Raw genomic sequence first — 15,919 nt, 5'->3', positions numbered from 1 at the left:
TGTTTCCAAAAGACAAAGGGCATGTGTATTTCGTTGGGTGCATTCAAAAAAAATTTTTTTGCGGGGGGCATGTTGGTAAGTTGCAGGTACTCTACAAAGTGCAAATAACTGTAAATGTTTTCAATAAGCATGCGCAGCTGTAGCCTCCCTGTTTTCATCAACAAATGCTCACTTAATGACAAAACTATTATTGTTTTTTTGAATCTTGTGTTACCCTCCTAGGTCATAACCCCTGAGGAAATTGTCGACCCCAATGTGGACGAGCATTCCGTCATGACTTACCTGTCCCAGTTCCCGAAGGCTAAACTGAAGCCCGGTGCACCACTACGACCCAAACTCAACCCCAAGAAAGCTCGTGCTTATGGGCCAGGTAAAAAAAAAAAAAACAACAACAATCTACCCCCCCCCCCCCCCCCCACACACACAAAAACATCAATATTCCCAAACACAATTGATTACATGAAGAAAGCTAAAGACCGCCTGTACTCCTGCAGGCATTGAGCCGCTTGGTAATGTTGTAATGAAGAAGGCTCTATTCACTGTGGAGACCATCAGTGCAGGAATGGGAGAAGTACTCGTGTATGTTGAGGACCCCGCAGGACACAGAGAGGAGGTTATTGACGCTTGGTATAATTACTCGCATGGAATTATTGCATTTTAAAATACCATTTACTTCTGCTTGCAGGCCAAAGTGACCGCCAACAATGATAAGAATCGCACCTACTCTGTCTTCTATATCCCCAAAGTCACCGGGATTCACAAGGTAAGCTGTGTATTGGTTTATGTGCAATAGGTAATTTATTTTTAATTGGAAAACAGTCAAAGAGGTGGCATCATGTTCAAACATCTTGAATAAAATATTACAAATATTGCTGTTGGATAAGATGGAAGGGACGAGTAAAATGTGTGCACAAATGACATGGGAACAGAATCCAAATGACTGCATTTATTTTTAAAATACAGGTAGTTTTGATAATGTTTGGATGTGGCAAGAGCAAAAAACATCCGTCTCCTTTTAAACGTGTTATGCTGCCAATATGCCTTGTTGGAGGACAATCGAGTAGGGCCAATGACTTCCTTCTCTGTCCCCGCTCAAAATTGTTCTGCATTCTGCAGATTCAGGTTACTTATAACATCAGTTTCTACTGCATCAAAATAGTTGTCGCTTCTTCTCTGGTATGCTAATTACTGAAACTGAGAGGGCTGTAGACTGAAAACATTTGGGTTGGACCGCAAACTGTGAACGTGAGACAAGAGATTAGCATTTGAGCTTTTATTTCCTGGTGTCCAACGTAGAACATTTTGTTTTAACACACGCGTTTTTCATATGACTTAAGTGTTCGAACTTGTGAACCAGAAGAACTGAAAGAAGTCTTGATGGTCTTCTCTGGTGACCGCTCAATGTCCGCTACCACAGCTACCTGCTCTCTTGGGGAACACGAAAGACTGAGTGAGCTGCTGTTCCGATCTAGACCAGTAAGCAGTTTTCTTCTGTTGTCTGTGACATTTTCTAGGTGACGGTGTTGTTTGCAGGCCAACACATCTCCAAGAGTCCCTTTGAGGTAGAGATTGGCATGGCTCAGGGAGATTCCAGCAAGGCCACAGCCCAGGGACCTGGCTTGGAGCCCACGGGCAACATTGCTAACAAGAGCACCTACTTTGACACCTACACAGCAGGTAATTAACATGGGCCAAGTATCGGGTGAAAGGGTGCCTTTTGGCTTCCCTCGTTTGTCTTCCTCATAGCACTCCTGTTGCTCAGGTGCTGGTGTTGGTGAGGTGGAGGTTGTGATCATGGACCCTGCAGGGAAGAAGAACACTGTTACTTGCAATATAGAGGACAAGGGCAACAGTAGCTACCGCTGCACCTACAAACCCACACAGGAGGGCCTACACACCATCTATGTCACCTTTGCTGGTGGTCAGATCAGCAAGAGTCCCTTCACAGTGGACATCGGGGAAGGTAAGATCCGCAAAGAGAATCTTGACAGCCCCGGTGGCGCCCGTTTTTACTGCTATCCTATTGTCATTGTTACTGAAGCATCTTTTAGTGAGTATGTTGGTCGTCAGTTTTCTTATTGTTTTTAACGCTATGCCGTCTCCTCCTGCCTCTGTGTCGGATCCTCCCTGGCCTCCTCTGATAGAGGCCTGGTGGCATCTGTCTACTCTCAGGAGCTGCCTCTTCCTTCTGCTGTTATTTCCTGTTTCCTGGGATCTCGCTTGGGTACCCAAATGTGTCTGTGTTTGTGCTTTTGTGTTGTATAGCTATCTTTGCAAGTGGCATAGTTTGAACCCATCTTAGTAAGGACCTTTTCGTGAGAACATTCCTTTGCAAAAGATGACTTCACACAATAGTTGGAAGTTTTTTATGTGAAAGTTGTTTTAAGTGTTGAAGCAACTTGAATATCATGCAGGGCTACAAATGGATTGCACCATGGAAAGTCCTCACTATGATAGTGGTATGCAATCATTTTTAATGATAACATGCATGGTTGCATGCATGAATATTTGAGCTGTACGGCCATGGATTTAACAGATTTGTAAAAATGCATGTCTTTTCATGATTCCATCTGTGCACTCGCCTGTATGCCATCTGCCTATAAGCTCTTTCTGTTCGTAACCTCCCTGGGAAGAATTCCACACCTCTGTGAGGAAATTCTCTTCTCCCCTCATGCTGCTTTGCAACAGACTTTTTGTCTTGTCAGTAGCTTTTTCTCCATTAAACAGTTTGAATCCTATTTGTTCCAGCTCAGTAACAGTCTGTCAGCAGATTACATAACGACATTAGTCACCGTTCTGTGCCCTCCAGCCTCGATTCCCTTTCAATCAGTTTTTTCAACTGACAATGCATATTTGACAAATAGATATCTGGGTCAAAAATGTCCTCAGTCTTTGAATTACACTCCAAAGTGACAATAGCTTGTAAATACTAGTTAGGAATTGTTCCGCATGATAATGGAGTTGTAAGGATAGCTACCATGTTTAGTTCATGCAGAAAGAAAAGGTGTAAATAACTGGTGTTTTTATACCACTTTTTTAACTGTGCAAAAACGATGTAGTGTCATGCGCCATGGTACTTTTTTCCACTCCGAACAAATTTAGGAAGAGGCATTTTAGACTGTTTATTGTATTTTCCCACTCGAAGGCATCATCTTTTCCATTATCATATTCCAGCCTCTCTTCCTGTCGCGTTTTCCTTTATCTCTTGAAAGCCATCTACTGTGACGGGCACTATCAATGATGCCGTTTCCTGTGTGCTGGCAAAGGCCCACTTCCTCTACATGTTAACAACTCATTTAGGATAGCAGAGGAGGGATGTGGACGGCAGAGGGAGAAGAAGGCACTGTTAAAAAGTAGCAAGTACTTTCCAGTAAAATGCAATGTGATAGAAATACTATTGAGGCTCACAGGTTTTTGATTTTGTTTTATTGCATTCCTTTCTCCCCTCAAAACCACATAATTTTAGGGCAATAAAAGGTGAACTTGAAGCACTTTTGCAATGCACCATTGTCACTAGAGCTTCAAATGTTCAGCAAATTTCTCTCTCTCCCCAACAAAGCAAGAACCATCTTGGATAACCAAGGTATCTAGAGCACGACAAGAGAGCAAGCTCTGATGAGTTAGTCAAATCAGTGCTTGATGCTTTTCAGTGTTCCACCAGCCACGATTTACTCCTTCGTTAGATCAACAAATTCCAAAGGATATATGAAACAAGATGGCCATAGTAGCTTGAAAGACAGATTGGTAGGTACGTGGTTCTTGCCAACAAAAACTAGTTTACTCAGGTGTGTGCAATGCAACATTGGCACTTGCTGTTTTAGTGAATGCATTTCTTTGTCAAAGCATAGCCGAGCTGCGGAGGTCAAATTTAATCGATAGATGTACTATTGAATTGATACTTTATCTGATATACAGTGATGCCACACATCTCGCATACACCACGCGTGCCTTCTTGACCTGATTTGTTGTCCTAGATTGTTCGAACACAGAGCGCCATCTCTTTAATGTGTGTATCTGCCTACCTGTGTGTATGTCTTTCAACAGCGTGCAACCCCAGCCTATGCAAAGCGAAGGGTCGTGGTCTGCAGCCTAAGGGCTTAAGGGTAAAGGAGACCGCAGACTTCAAAGTTTACACAAAAGGAGCTGGCACTGGAGAGCTTAAAGTCACCATCAAGGGGCCCAGTGAGTTTTTGAGAATCCATTTATTAGTTTATAGTGTTGGCTTTTTTTTTCTTTTGTTTTACTGATGTGGAGTCTTGTTGACAGAGGGCCTTGAAGAACCTTGCAAAAGGAAAGATTTGGGAGACGGTGTGTATGGATTTGAATATTACCCCACCGCACCTGGCACATACAGCATCACCATCACCTGGGGAGGACAGCACATCCCTCGCAGGTATACACTAAAACACATGCTACCGCTGTTATTTATTGTGGAGATGTTCAGGTACATGTAAAAATAATTTAAATATTGATACTCATTATTTTTGTCAGACATTTCAGAAAGTGCAACTTTATATAGATTCATTGCACAATTCTATATATGTATTGCTCATACTTTTGGTGATTATGTCCTACAGACAATACAAACTTAAAAAAATCTCAGTAAAATGGAATATTCATACAACCAAGCAAAAAAATGTTTTGAGGCATGGATGTATTTTTCAGACACAAATTTTTAAATTCTCATTATCTGTAAAATAAAATCATCTACAAGAAATAAAAGCTAGAAATGTTTCACTCTTTGTAAGAAATCTCTCCAAATTAAGTTTCCACGTCTGGAAATGACTAACAAATAATATTGAACATTTTCACGATGTCGTTATTTTGAGATGTAAGACTATTGGCTCTCTTTAGTCCCATTGAAGTCAAAGTTGGTCCTGAGGCAGGCCAGCAGAAGGTGAGGGCCTGGGGTCCAGGCCTCGAGGGCGGCGTGATTGGCAAATCTGCTGACTTCGTAGTGGAGGCTGTCGGAGACAACGTTGGCACTTTGGGTATGGGCTGTGTAAGAAATGCATTAAACGTTTACTGTTGCTTCTCTAAGCTTGCGTTGCTTTCTTCAGGTTTCTCTGTGGAAGGTCCATCTCAGGCCAAGATTGAATGTGATGACAAGGGCGACGGTTCTTGTGATGTGCGCTACTGGCCTACTGAGCCCGGCGAGTATGCAGTACATGTGCTCTGCAACAGTGAGGACATTCAGCACTCCCCCTTCATGGCTGAGATTGTCAACCCACCTGGCAAAGACTTCTACCCCGACAAGGTACGCCTTCGCTTTGAAGACGCAAACTATCATGGTGTTTATAAAGCGACACATGGTGGCGTAAGCTTTTACAGAGAACTGTAATTCCCTTCATAGTTATATTATGTTCTTCCTCACAAGTGAATGTGTTGTGGGTGACCCCCCTTCCCCCCAGGTTAAGGCATATGGTCCAGGCCTTCAAAGCAGTGGTTTGGCTGTTGGCAAGCCCACTGAGTTTACGGTAGATGCCAAGCAAGGCGGAAAAGCTCCTCTGAAGATTGTTGCTCAGGTAAAGTTGTCGTACACAAAAATGTCTATTTTCTTAAACACTGCGTGAAAACTCTGGGGACTATTGTTAACCACTTGAATGCGGATTACTTCCACATAAAGGATAAGTTGAACCATTGACAAGCTTGTCACTGGTCAAATTTACCTCCAACGTGCAAAATAGTGCACTAGGTTTTAAGATAGGCAGAGATATGCTGTTGCTCTAAATGTTTTATTTCACTGAAGCATAGCCTATTACACTTGGGTTGTTCTTAACTCACAGGATGGGGAAGGCACTCCTCTGGATGTGAATGTTAAAGACAACGGCAACGGCACGTACACGTGTACTTATACACCCCGCAAACCTTTAAAACACACGGTCATGGTCTCCTGGGGAGGTGTCAACATCCCTGACAGCCCTTTTAGGGTATGTATTCTCTGATGGATCATCAGTTTACCACCAATTTTCTTCAAGTGACATTTTGTCACAGAGTGGTCTCTTTTTGCGTTGGATCACAGATGAATGTTGGGGCAGGATGCCATCCAAACAAGGTGAAGGTGTCAGGACCCGGAGTGGCCAAGACCGGTCTCAAGGCCTTTGAGCCAACATATTTTACAGTTGACTGCACTGAGGCTGGCCAAGGTAAAGATGGTATAAGATGTTTACTTCCACAAGACGAATATCAAAACAATTTGTAACACGGCAAAAGTTGAAACGCGACGCATACTGGTTTTGTTCTGACCTTTGAATCCATACCTCTGGTGTATGAAGTTATGTTTGGTGAATTTCACTAAAACTGTTATTACTGCAATTTCTGTAAGAAAGCGCCTCATTTTAGGCCATTTAATTATTAGTTGTGCAAACGGATGCCAACTTGTTTTTACAGTGTGCCACGATTTTACTTTTCTGTCCAAAGGTGACATCAGCATCGGAATTAAGTGCGCTCCTGGCATTGTGGGACATGCCGAAGCTGACATCGACTTTGATATTATTAGGAACGACAACGATACATTCACTGTCAAATACACACCACCTGGGGCTGGCAGCTACACCATCATGGTTCTGTTTGCTGACCAAGTGAGTTGTATTTTTACGGGAAGTTTTCATTCAATCAGGGAAGTTGCATTGACACCGTCTATCTGTGAGAAGTTTCAAGTCCATCTTCCTGTTTGAACTTTTCAGGCCATTCCGATGACACCTGTCAGAATAAAGGTGGATCCTGCCCATGATGCCAGTAAAGTGAAGGCAGATGGCCCGGGACTAAGCCGGAGTGGTAAGGGTACCATTGTATTCAAAATGTTTATTGTGGTTTTACTTATTTTTTAACAAATGTAATGCTCACCTATTTATGCATTACTGTGCATGACACGTTTGTTAAATTTTGTAGGTGTTGAATTAAACAAGCCCACTCATTTCACCGTGACCACAAAAGGAGCCGGAAAAGCAAACCTGGACTGCAGCTTTGTCGGCCCCATCAAAGGAGAAGCAGTCAAGGACTTCGAAATCATTAACAACCATGACAACACACAGACTGTGAAATACACCCCTGTGCAGCAGGTAAGACCCTAGTATGGTGAACTGATCAGAATGTTAAACAGAAGATTGATTCACAAGTTGACCGCAACAGCATAGTCCAGTTACTACTTAAAGGCAAATATGTATCTTCCCACCACCCCCGTTTAAAGCTTATCAAGTGGCTGAAGTCCTTGTCCGCATTGGTTGAAAATACAGGAAAAACAAAAATTAAAGAATAACAGGACACTTGACATGGACTTGGAACACACTTGTTGAAGTCATTCAGTTTTTGAGGGGGCTGTTCTCTTGCACAGTTTTAATACAATGACATCTAGGTGCAAAACTGCAGGTTGGCTTCTTGTTGAGCCCAAAGTCAAAGTTTGAATTGGATTTTCACACCTTAAGGCAGCACTCAATCACCAAGCTGCCGAATTACACAATTAGTGTGTGGATGTGCCGCATGCAGGAGATGCATTTTCCAAACACGATACCCTTGTCAAAACATATTCATATACATATTAAACATGTATAGTAGCTATTAAGTTTTCTTACTAAATAAGTGCAAGTGATCGTATCAATACCTGCTCTATAGTGTTAGAACTTGATTTTCTTTCAGCTTGCCCCATTAGGAGTTGGTCACAGCACATCATCGTTTTCCATCTAAGCCTAACTTCTTCGTCCTCTTTTGCAACACTAACTTGCCCTCATGTCTTTCCTCGCTATATCAATTAAGCTTCTTCCTGGCAGCTCCATCCTCTTCCTCCTTCTACCAATATGCTCACTCTCCTGAACCATGGAAGTCTGGTCTCTCAAGCATGTCACCTTGGCTGTCCCTCTGAGCCAATATCAAATCCTATCCAGCCTGATCACTCCTAAAAAGAATGTAATATTCAGCTCTGCCACCCATTCCACCCTGATAGGATCAGTTTGTCCACCACCTTTCCACAATCACTGTTGACCCGAAGTAACTTCCTCCACCCATGCTATCTCACCAATACAATGGAGTTATTTTGCAAAACCTTGTCATTGGCATTGACGTGGACCGTTACACCTTGAATCTCAATTCCTTCCTGACATCAGGGTCCATTGGGGCTTGCTGTGACCTATGGTGGAGATCATATACCCAAGAGCCCCTTTAATGTTGCCGTGGCACCCTCGCTGGACCTCAGCAAGATCAACGTCACGGGACTGGGGGACAGTATGTGCTTATCAGTCCTGTTCTAAACCATAGTAACAGTTCAATGTTGCTTCACCATGCTGTGCCTCTTTGTCATTCCAAACTGGTGTTCAAGCAGAGATAAATCTGTGTACATACATGCTGCATCCTGATCACCTTGCCCACTTTTCCCCATCTTGAATGTTTTTCCAACTCTACATCGCTGTGCTTATTGGTTTCTTGTAGAGATGTCTGTTGGCAAAGACCAGGAGGTGGTTGTGAAATCAAAGGGTGCTGGAGGTCAAGGCAAAGTGGCCGCCAAAGTGACGGCACCCTCCGGAAAGCCTGTTGCTAGCAAGGTAAGGGACATGCTGATCTTTAAACGGTGTTGCGTACAAATGCAAATGTTGACACATCAAACGATCTTCTAAGGTTGAGCCTGGGCTCAGTCCAGAAACCAGTCAGGTCAAGTTCATCCCAAGGGAAGCAGGGCCATACCAAGTTGAACTGACTTATGATGGAGTCCAGATCCCTGGCTCCCCTTTCACACCCATCGCTTATCCGGCCACAGACCCCTCCAAAGTAATTGTGACGAATACATGTGCACAGGTTTAATAAATTATAGATACGTGGACCTTAATTGTTAATGCATGTAATCCTCTCCCGTCAGGTGCGCTGTTCGGGCCCAGGCTTGGAGCGTGCCAAGGTTGGGGAAACAGGGGAGTTCATTGTGGACTGCACCAATGCCGGCCCAGCTGAACTGACCATAGAGATCATTTCTGACGGCGGTACAGAGGCTGAAGTTCATATCCAGGATAACGGGGATGGCACGTACACAATCACCTACATTCCCCTCTATCCTGGCTCATACACTCTGACCATCCGCTACGGTGGCCAGGATGTGCCCAACTTCCCAGCTCGGCTCACTGTGGAGCCAGCCATTGATGCCAGTGGAGTCCGTGTTTTTGGACCAGGAGTGGAAGGCAAAGGTGAAACATGGGGCGATTGCAAGCGTGTACCTGTAGATATGTTTTTAACCTACAAAGTAAACTTTGCTACTAGGGGTTTCACTACCAAATATACGATTCAGTAGTGACTGCTTGAAAAATGTCTTGGTATTTGGTTTGTCCCGACAGCCACAGATTTTCCCTCTTTCCACGATACAAATAAGAAGCAAGGAAAAAAAACAATTTCCTCTCGAATGATGTAATGATCTGACCAAACGTTTTTTTTCCCCCCTAAGGCCCATTTTGATGTATCTGTAGTAACCACTAACGACTATCTTGTAGATTGGCATGCTGTGTCATTTGTTGGAGGTTGGAGTGAATGACTTCACGAGCAAAGAGGCGTGCATCATGATTTCTTCCGAACTCTTATAGCTCTAATTACTGACATCCCAATTGATGTACGTCAAGCAACAGATTTACCTCTTGATGAGGTGGCGGTCACAAATTGGTCACAGATGAATGACATGCATTGACTTCAGTGGCTTCATCCAACCTTTATAACACAGGTTATCCTGTTGATGCAGCGGGCTATCAACAAGGCATTAAGACATTACATTTGAGCTGGTTGAAATGTATAAAATATTACACAAATGCATTTTTTTTTCCCTTTTCTTTCTTTTTCTAGGAATTTTCCGGGAAGCCACCACTGATTTCACAGTGGATGCTCGAGCTCTTACTCTTTCTGGAGGTGACCACATCAAAACTGTAATTAGCAACCCATCGGGCAGCCATACTGATAGCCTGATCACCGACCTTGGAGATGGGATTTATAACGTAGAGTACACGCCCTACGAGGAGGGTTAGTAGAAACATATAATCTTCCAAGTTTAGAGTCGGTGTGTTGTCATTTCAGGTACACAGGCTTAAAGATGTTCCCCGTGTATGCTTTAGGCCCACACAATGTGGAGGTCTGCTATGATGGCACACCAGTGCCAAAAAGCCCATTCCGTGTTGCCGTTACTGAAGGGTGTGATCCGGCCAGAGTACGTGTGCATGGTCCTGGCCTGAAAAGCGGCACGACGAACAAGCCAAACAAGTTCACAGTGGAGACACGGTAAATGGGACCTTAATTGAAAGACTAATCAACAGTTTCACTGCACAGTGAAGTGAGAGCGTTCCTGTTTTATATTTGTTATTTACAGAGGAGCAGGCACTGGTGGGCTTGGTTTGGCGATGGAAGGTCCTTCGGAGGCCAAAATGTCCTGCACTGATAACAAGGATGGTAGTTGCAGTGTTGAGTATATCCCCTATGAGCCGGGCACATACAACCTCAACGTAACCTATGGAGGACAGCCCATCAATGGTACTAAATTTATGGGGGGGAAGACTACAACTCGATACTTCTGTCGTGGGGGGAGGGGCGTTGTAGAATGCCGTTTCAGTTGCCATCAATTGGATTGGATACAACTTTATTGTCAAACATCAGTGTTTAACATGCATTACTCAAAAGTTAAGGGAATAGCGCTTTCGGGTGTAAATTTCAGGATAATCCTAAAAAGCACTACCATTTACACATGAACTTTTGCTTTTTCTGAAATATAGAAATAAAGTTCATTTTATCACCCATCCCTAAAATTTGACATCCTTTAGAAATGTATTGTTCGGTCAACGACCTTTATGGTTTTTGCCATTCACCTCCCCGTTGGAGAACAAGCTGTGCATACAATAGTTGGACACAAGATAGTCATGTTTATCCAAAAAGCTTAACAGGCCAAGCTTTTTGTGAGTACTGCATTTTAGACAATGGGGAGGAATGTGTATTCTACATTTTTGACTTGTCTAAACCTTCTGATGTAATGTATTTGTAGGCAGTCCTTTCTCAGTGCCAGTCATTGACACGGTTGACGGTTCAAAGGTGAAATGCCAAGGTCCAGGCCTTGGCGGCAATGTCAGGGCCAATATTCCGCAGGCCTTTACGGTGGATGCTACCAAAGCTGGAGTGGCCCCACTGCAGGTTCGCGTGCAGGGACCCAAAGGTGCGTGTGGCTTAGTTTTCATGGATCACAATTATGATAAAAGCTTATGTTTAATAACATTTAATGTCAAGTCATTTTTGAAAAATATCACACTTAACCCCCTGGCTGGGATTGAAAATGGTTTGTTTGCGCATCCTAGGTGTGGTGGAGCCTGCCGAAATTGTGGATAATGGTGACCAAACTCACACAGTCAACTATGTTCCCACTAGAGAGGGACCGTATTCCATTAACGTCTTATACGCTGATGAGGAAATCCCACGCAGGTACCACCGTTAGACTTTAACCATGGTAGTCTTGTACGACACTACACTAAATCACCTTTTTCAGCCCCTATAAGGTCAAGGTGCTTCCAACCCATGATGCCAGTAAAGTGAGAGCTAGTGGGCCCGGTCTGAACACCACGGGGGTGCCTGCTTCTCTCCCTGTGGAGTTTACCATTGATGCCAAAGATGCAGGGGAAGGACTGCTGGCAGTGCAAATCACTGTGAGTGTGTTAGCATGCAAGACTTACTTTAGTTGAACAAAACGGGAATCGCTGTTGAGTAACTGTATGTGCAGGACCCAGAAGGAAAGCCAAAGAAGGCGAACATCCGTGATAACCACGACGGAACATACCTGGTGTCCTATGTTCCCGACATGACTGGCAGATATACAATCTTGATAAAGTACGGAGGAGACGAGATCCCATATTCACCATATCGCATCCGGGCCCTGCCCACAGGAGATGCCAGCAAATGTACCGTCACAGGTATGCAATGAAAATCCGCCGTAGGTTTGCTCTTGCACTTGTTGGTTTGGACATGAAAGTACATTTCCTTGAATTAAATCCTTTCAGCCAGTTTAAAAAATTAATGCACTAGGACTTAAAGGTCAGGTGTGAAGTAAACATGGCCAACCATCTTTTGCGTCATACCTGGGACTAAACGGCTTGAGATCACATGGAAAAGGAGTTCCGGCTGTAATAAAGCTGACTTGTATCGCTGATCCCTGCTATGCTGTATTTTCGTCATTTGTGACATTGGTGGGAATAGAGCCACAGCCGTTGGCTTGAATGTTTGACCTGTGCTAAACTTGAGCCCATAAATATCTAATTCTCAGCAGGTTTTACGTAAAACCCAATTCTGCTGCTGCTTCTTTTATGACAACTCTTCATGCATTTCTGTTGCTGTTACACTGCTCCTTGGCCCATTCCCTGCTTCACACACAAACACACAAACACAAACACACACACACACGCACACGCACACACCTCCTTGCCTCCCACAGCACTTACCACTTTTTTTTTTTCCTTATTTGAATTTTAAGAGCACACATTTGCCTCCAATCACCCCACCCCTGACTATCTTGTGTGTGTCACTTTTGTCTTTTGCACATCCTGCTTGTCACCGTTCCCACTATCAGTCTCAATCGGAGGTCACGGTTTAGGTAAGCCAATAGAGCAATTTTGTACTGTAGAGGAACTCAATGTCTTTTAGCATGGAAACAACACTTAAAACCTGGGCTCTGATTCTCTCTTTTTACACCATCTACATTTCCACCCTATATTTTACTGTGCATATCTCAGCATTTCATGTGTGCATTTTGCTCACATGCTTATATGGAAACACAAATACTAACTCAGAACAAATTAAGGTTGGCATGCTGAATGACACCTCGGCTAATCAAGCTTCCAGTCTTGCATAAAAATATTATAACAACATTACAAATGTTGGGCAAATAGTTTCTGGATTTAACATGACTCGATTTCATCTTTTGACCTATTCTCTTGGTGATAAAATGTGCATGCAAAATAACGAATGTAAAGGTGCAATAGTATGTCATCTACCTGACTATTCTTCAAACCCACAGGTGCCGGTGTTGGCCCAACCATTCAGATTGGGGAACAGACTGTCATCACTGTGGATGCTAAGGCAGCCGGGAAAGGCAAGGTGACCTGCACCGTGTGCACGCCCGAGGGTGCTGAGCTGGACGTAGACGTAGTGGAAAACGAGGACGGCACATTCGACATCTTTTACACGGCACCACAGCCTGGCGAGTATGTCATCTGTGTCCGTTTTGGAGGAGAGCACATTCCCAACAGTCCATTCCAAGTCACGGTGAGTGTATTATTAGGAGGTACATCAGCCCCCTAAGTCGTTTGTAAGCTTTTAGGCCCACAATTTGATGATTTAAAAAAAAGTCAAATCATGGTTCATTCAACATCAGCCACTGGACATTCCTGGCATATGAAAATAGAGTATCCGTTTGTAAGATTTAAATGTATTTGCATTGAAATGAAAAACAAATGGCATGTCACTTCTCAGAGATTTGGTTTGGAACCACACTCCTTATAAATTAGATCATGTAGAACAAAAACTCTGGTTTGCGAGTAAGAAGAGAGCATTGGACACAGCTTGCTGTCTTTTAGAAACTGGGCCCTGGCCAAAATGGCAAATACACTCTTCGGAACATTTGTTCCAGTTATGTGGTGTATTTGAGGGACAAGGCAAAGAACATAATTAGGGTGCTTAAGGAAAGCATCTTTAAGAGATATGCGCCTGGTATGAGTTTCTCCCCACAGAAATATCATCATTGGATCCAGGTGGTGTCACATTTTTGACTTCCCTGCAAACCTTTCTATTCCCCCCCCCCCCCCCCCTGCCTCCCCCCCAGGCGCTGGAGGGAGCTCCATCAGACCAGCTCATGCAGCAGTGCCAAATGCCCCAGTACTACGCTCAACAGCCCTGGGTACCTCAATACTCTGTCCCAAACTCTTCAGCATTTTTTTAAACAAATGGGTCCTACCTCTTATTTTCATTGTCTCTAATCCTACTTCTTTCCTCTTCTGTGTATCATCAAACGTGTACAGCATCGGTGTGTGCCGTCTCATTGCAGGTGTCTCACCTCTGACAGGCCTTTCTTTCTCCTCTTCCGCAGTGTTCCTCCATTTCATTAACAGGACTCCTAACATGGACAATGCAACAGAGTTTCTCAGTAACAAAGAGACACTGGTCAACACTTGGTTCACTGCCAATTGCTGGACTGTTTCAACTAAGAACTGCAGCACTCAGGATCTAAGTCTCAACGATTGATAATGAACCACTGTTGCCCAGTGCTCTTTGACTCTTTACTGAAGGGACAAATTATCTGCGTTGACAGTCTTCCATGTGGACGTGTCTTCTGAGTTACTTGATGCAAAACTGTCCTTTGACCTTCCAGTGTTTTAGTCCTCATTTCATTCTCAGTTTCCGTTGGTGTCATCGTTATCATCATCATCATCATCATTCCAATGATCAACATTTTCAATAATTTCATCTCAATGTTTCATTCCATTTTGTTGGTTTGGAGTATTTTTTTAAATCTTGCACTTTGTGGTAATACAGGCCAAAAAGTGTGAAATATCCACGGCATCTTCATACACAGAGTGTTAGACCTGTGCTCTCTGTCTCCTAGGCAACAGACAGACCCTTGGGAATGAATGGTCTCGATGTGACGGGGCTCAGGCCATTTGACTTGGTCATCCCATTCACCATTCAGAAAGGAGAGATCACAGGTTGGAAACGGAATAGAAAGGCTGATCTCTTCTTTTGGCCGACATGAATCTCACTGCCGTCTCTCCTAAACTGAAGGTGAAGTCCGAATGCCATCGGGCAAGGTTGCCAAACCTGACATCACGGACAATAAGGACGGCACGGTTACTGTCAAGTATGCGCCAATCGAAGCTGGGCTGCATGAGATGGACATAAAATATGACGGCATTCACATCCCTGGTATGCATTTGTTTTGAGACATTGCATAACATGGCTTTCATGAGAGGTTTTGTTCTCTAATGTTACCTTGTCTTCACTGACATTCATAGGAAGTCCTCTACAATTTTATGTGGACTACATGAACAGCGGTAATGTCAGTGCCTATGGTCCTGGCCTCATCCATGGGACCGTCAACAAGCCTGCTGTTTTCACAGTCAATACTAAAGATGCTGGCGAGGGTACGTAGAGCTCAAACAGTGGCTTGACAGCAATGCCACATCGATATTATCTATCCCGCCTATCACAGACATGTGACTGAGGACCATTTATGCTAATTTGTTGATTTTTCAAATAGATTGCTCACCCAAAGAATTTTTTGCATAAGATGTTTCCTTTTTAAAGGTGGTCTGTCCCTGGCCATTGAGGGCCCATCAAAAGCAGACATCAGCTGCTTGGACAACCAGGACGGGACGTGCAGTGTGTCCTATTTGCCCGTTCTGCCAGGAGACTACAGCATCCTGGTCAAATACAATGACAAGCACATTCCTGGCAGCCCCTTTTCAGCAAAGATTACTGGTAGATGGCGTTTTATGAAATTCACTATGCAAATAAATGTACCATAATCTGCAGTTTCAGAGTGGGTTGTAGTTTGCATGGGTGTCAAGTGCATCACCCTGTCTTGTACCTGCCTCCAGGGGACGACTCAATGAGGATGTCTCACCTGAAGGTGGGATCAGCTGCTGACATTCCTCTGGACATTGGAGACTTTGACCTGAGCCAACTGACGGCCTCGCTCACCACACCGTCATGTCGTGAAGAACCCTGCCTCCTAAAGATGCTGCGTAACGGCCATGTTGGTGAGTGTAACTGTTTTCAACAAACGCATTTAAGATATCCTTTATTTGTCCCGCAATGGGGAAATTTACAGTCGGAGTTCAGAAAGGAAACCACTAGGTAGGGAGAGGGGAAAAAACACGCTCGAACTATCTCTTCTGAGGATAATTTAAGTCCAGGATAAAAAAAAAAGACCCAC

General features: G+C 43.8%; 1 protein-coding gene across 3 annotated transcripts in view; it reads left to right on the top strand.

Annotated features, from left to right (window-relative positions):
* The window catches only part of flna (filamin A, alpha (actin binding protein 280)), a 44,526-nt gene that overhangs the window by 20,705 nt on the left and 7,902 nt on the right, over positions 1-15,919 (top strand). The window contains exons 5-38 of one of the 3 annotated variants that reach the window (XM_086133798.1): positions 223-370; positions 495-613; positions 686-763; positions 1,515-1,677; positions 1,763-1,963; positions 4,045-4,182; positions 4,267-4,393; positions 4,855-4,991; positions 5,061-5,257; positions 5,412-5,525; positions 5,787-5,930; positions 6,023-6,146; positions 6,421-6,581; positions 6,687-6,777; positions 6,892-7,061; positions 8,100-8,217; positions 8,422-8,534; positions 8,608-8,757; positions 8,846-9,164; positions 9,808-9,981; positions 10,074-10,236; positions 10,325-10,485; positions 10,991-11,158; positions 11,298-11,421; positions 11,486-11,642; positions 11,717-11,906; positions 12,560-12,583; positions 13,007-13,254; positions 13,811-13,885; positions 14,591-14,690; positions 14,767-14,907; positions 14,997-15,125; positions 15,289-15,462; positions 15,582-15,743. In XM_086133798.1, the coding sequence (XP_085989924.1) occupies positions 223-370; positions 495-613; positions 686-763; positions 1,515-1,677; positions 1,763-1,963; positions 4,045-4,182; positions 4,267-4,393; positions 4,855-4,991; positions 5,061-5,257; positions 5,412-5,525; positions 5,787-5,930; positions 6,023-6,146; positions 6,421-6,581; positions 6,687-6,777; positions 6,892-7,061; positions 8,100-8,217; positions 8,422-8,534; positions 8,608-8,757; positions 8,846-9,164; positions 9,808-9,981; positions 10,074-10,236; positions 10,325-10,485; positions 10,991-11,158; positions 11,298-11,421; positions 11,486-11,642; positions 11,717-11,906; positions 12,560-12,583; positions 13,007-13,254; positions 13,811-13,885; positions 14,591-14,690; positions 14,767-14,907; positions 14,997-15,125; positions 15,289-15,462; positions 15,582-15,743 (5,002 nt within the window). The remainder of the gene's footprint in view (positions 1-222; positions 371-494; positions 614-685; positions 764-1,514; positions 1,678-1,762; positions 1,964-4,044; positions 4,183-4,266; positions 4,394-4,854; positions 4,992-5,060; positions 5,258-5,411; positions 5,526-5,786; positions 5,931-6,022; positions 6,147-6,420; positions 6,582-6,686; positions 6,778-6,891; positions 7,062-8,099; positions 8,218-8,421; positions 8,535-8,607; positions 8,758-8,845; positions 9,165-9,807; positions 9,982-10,073; positions 10,237-10,324; positions 10,486-10,990; positions 11,159-11,297; positions 11,422-11,485; positions 11,643-11,716; positions 11,907-12,559; positions 12,584-13,006; positions 13,255-13,810; positions 13,886-14,590; positions 14,691-14,766; positions 14,908-14,996; positions 15,126-15,288; positions 15,463-15,581; positions 15,744-15,919) is intronic. The other 2 variants (XM_086133883.1, XM_086133968.1) reach the window with 2 other exon arrangements.

This window comes from Hippocampus guttulatus, chromosome 1 (assembly GCF_054856545.1).
Source record: "Hippocampus guttulatus isolate MCC_2025c chromosome 1, RoL_Hgut_1.0, whole genome shotgun sequence".
Taxonomy (NCBI): Eukaryota; Metazoa; Chordata; class Actinopteri; order Syngnathiformes; family Syngnathidae; genus Hippocampus; species Hippocampus guttulatus.
This window is presented reverse-complemented; position numbering and strand designations above follow the sequence as displayed.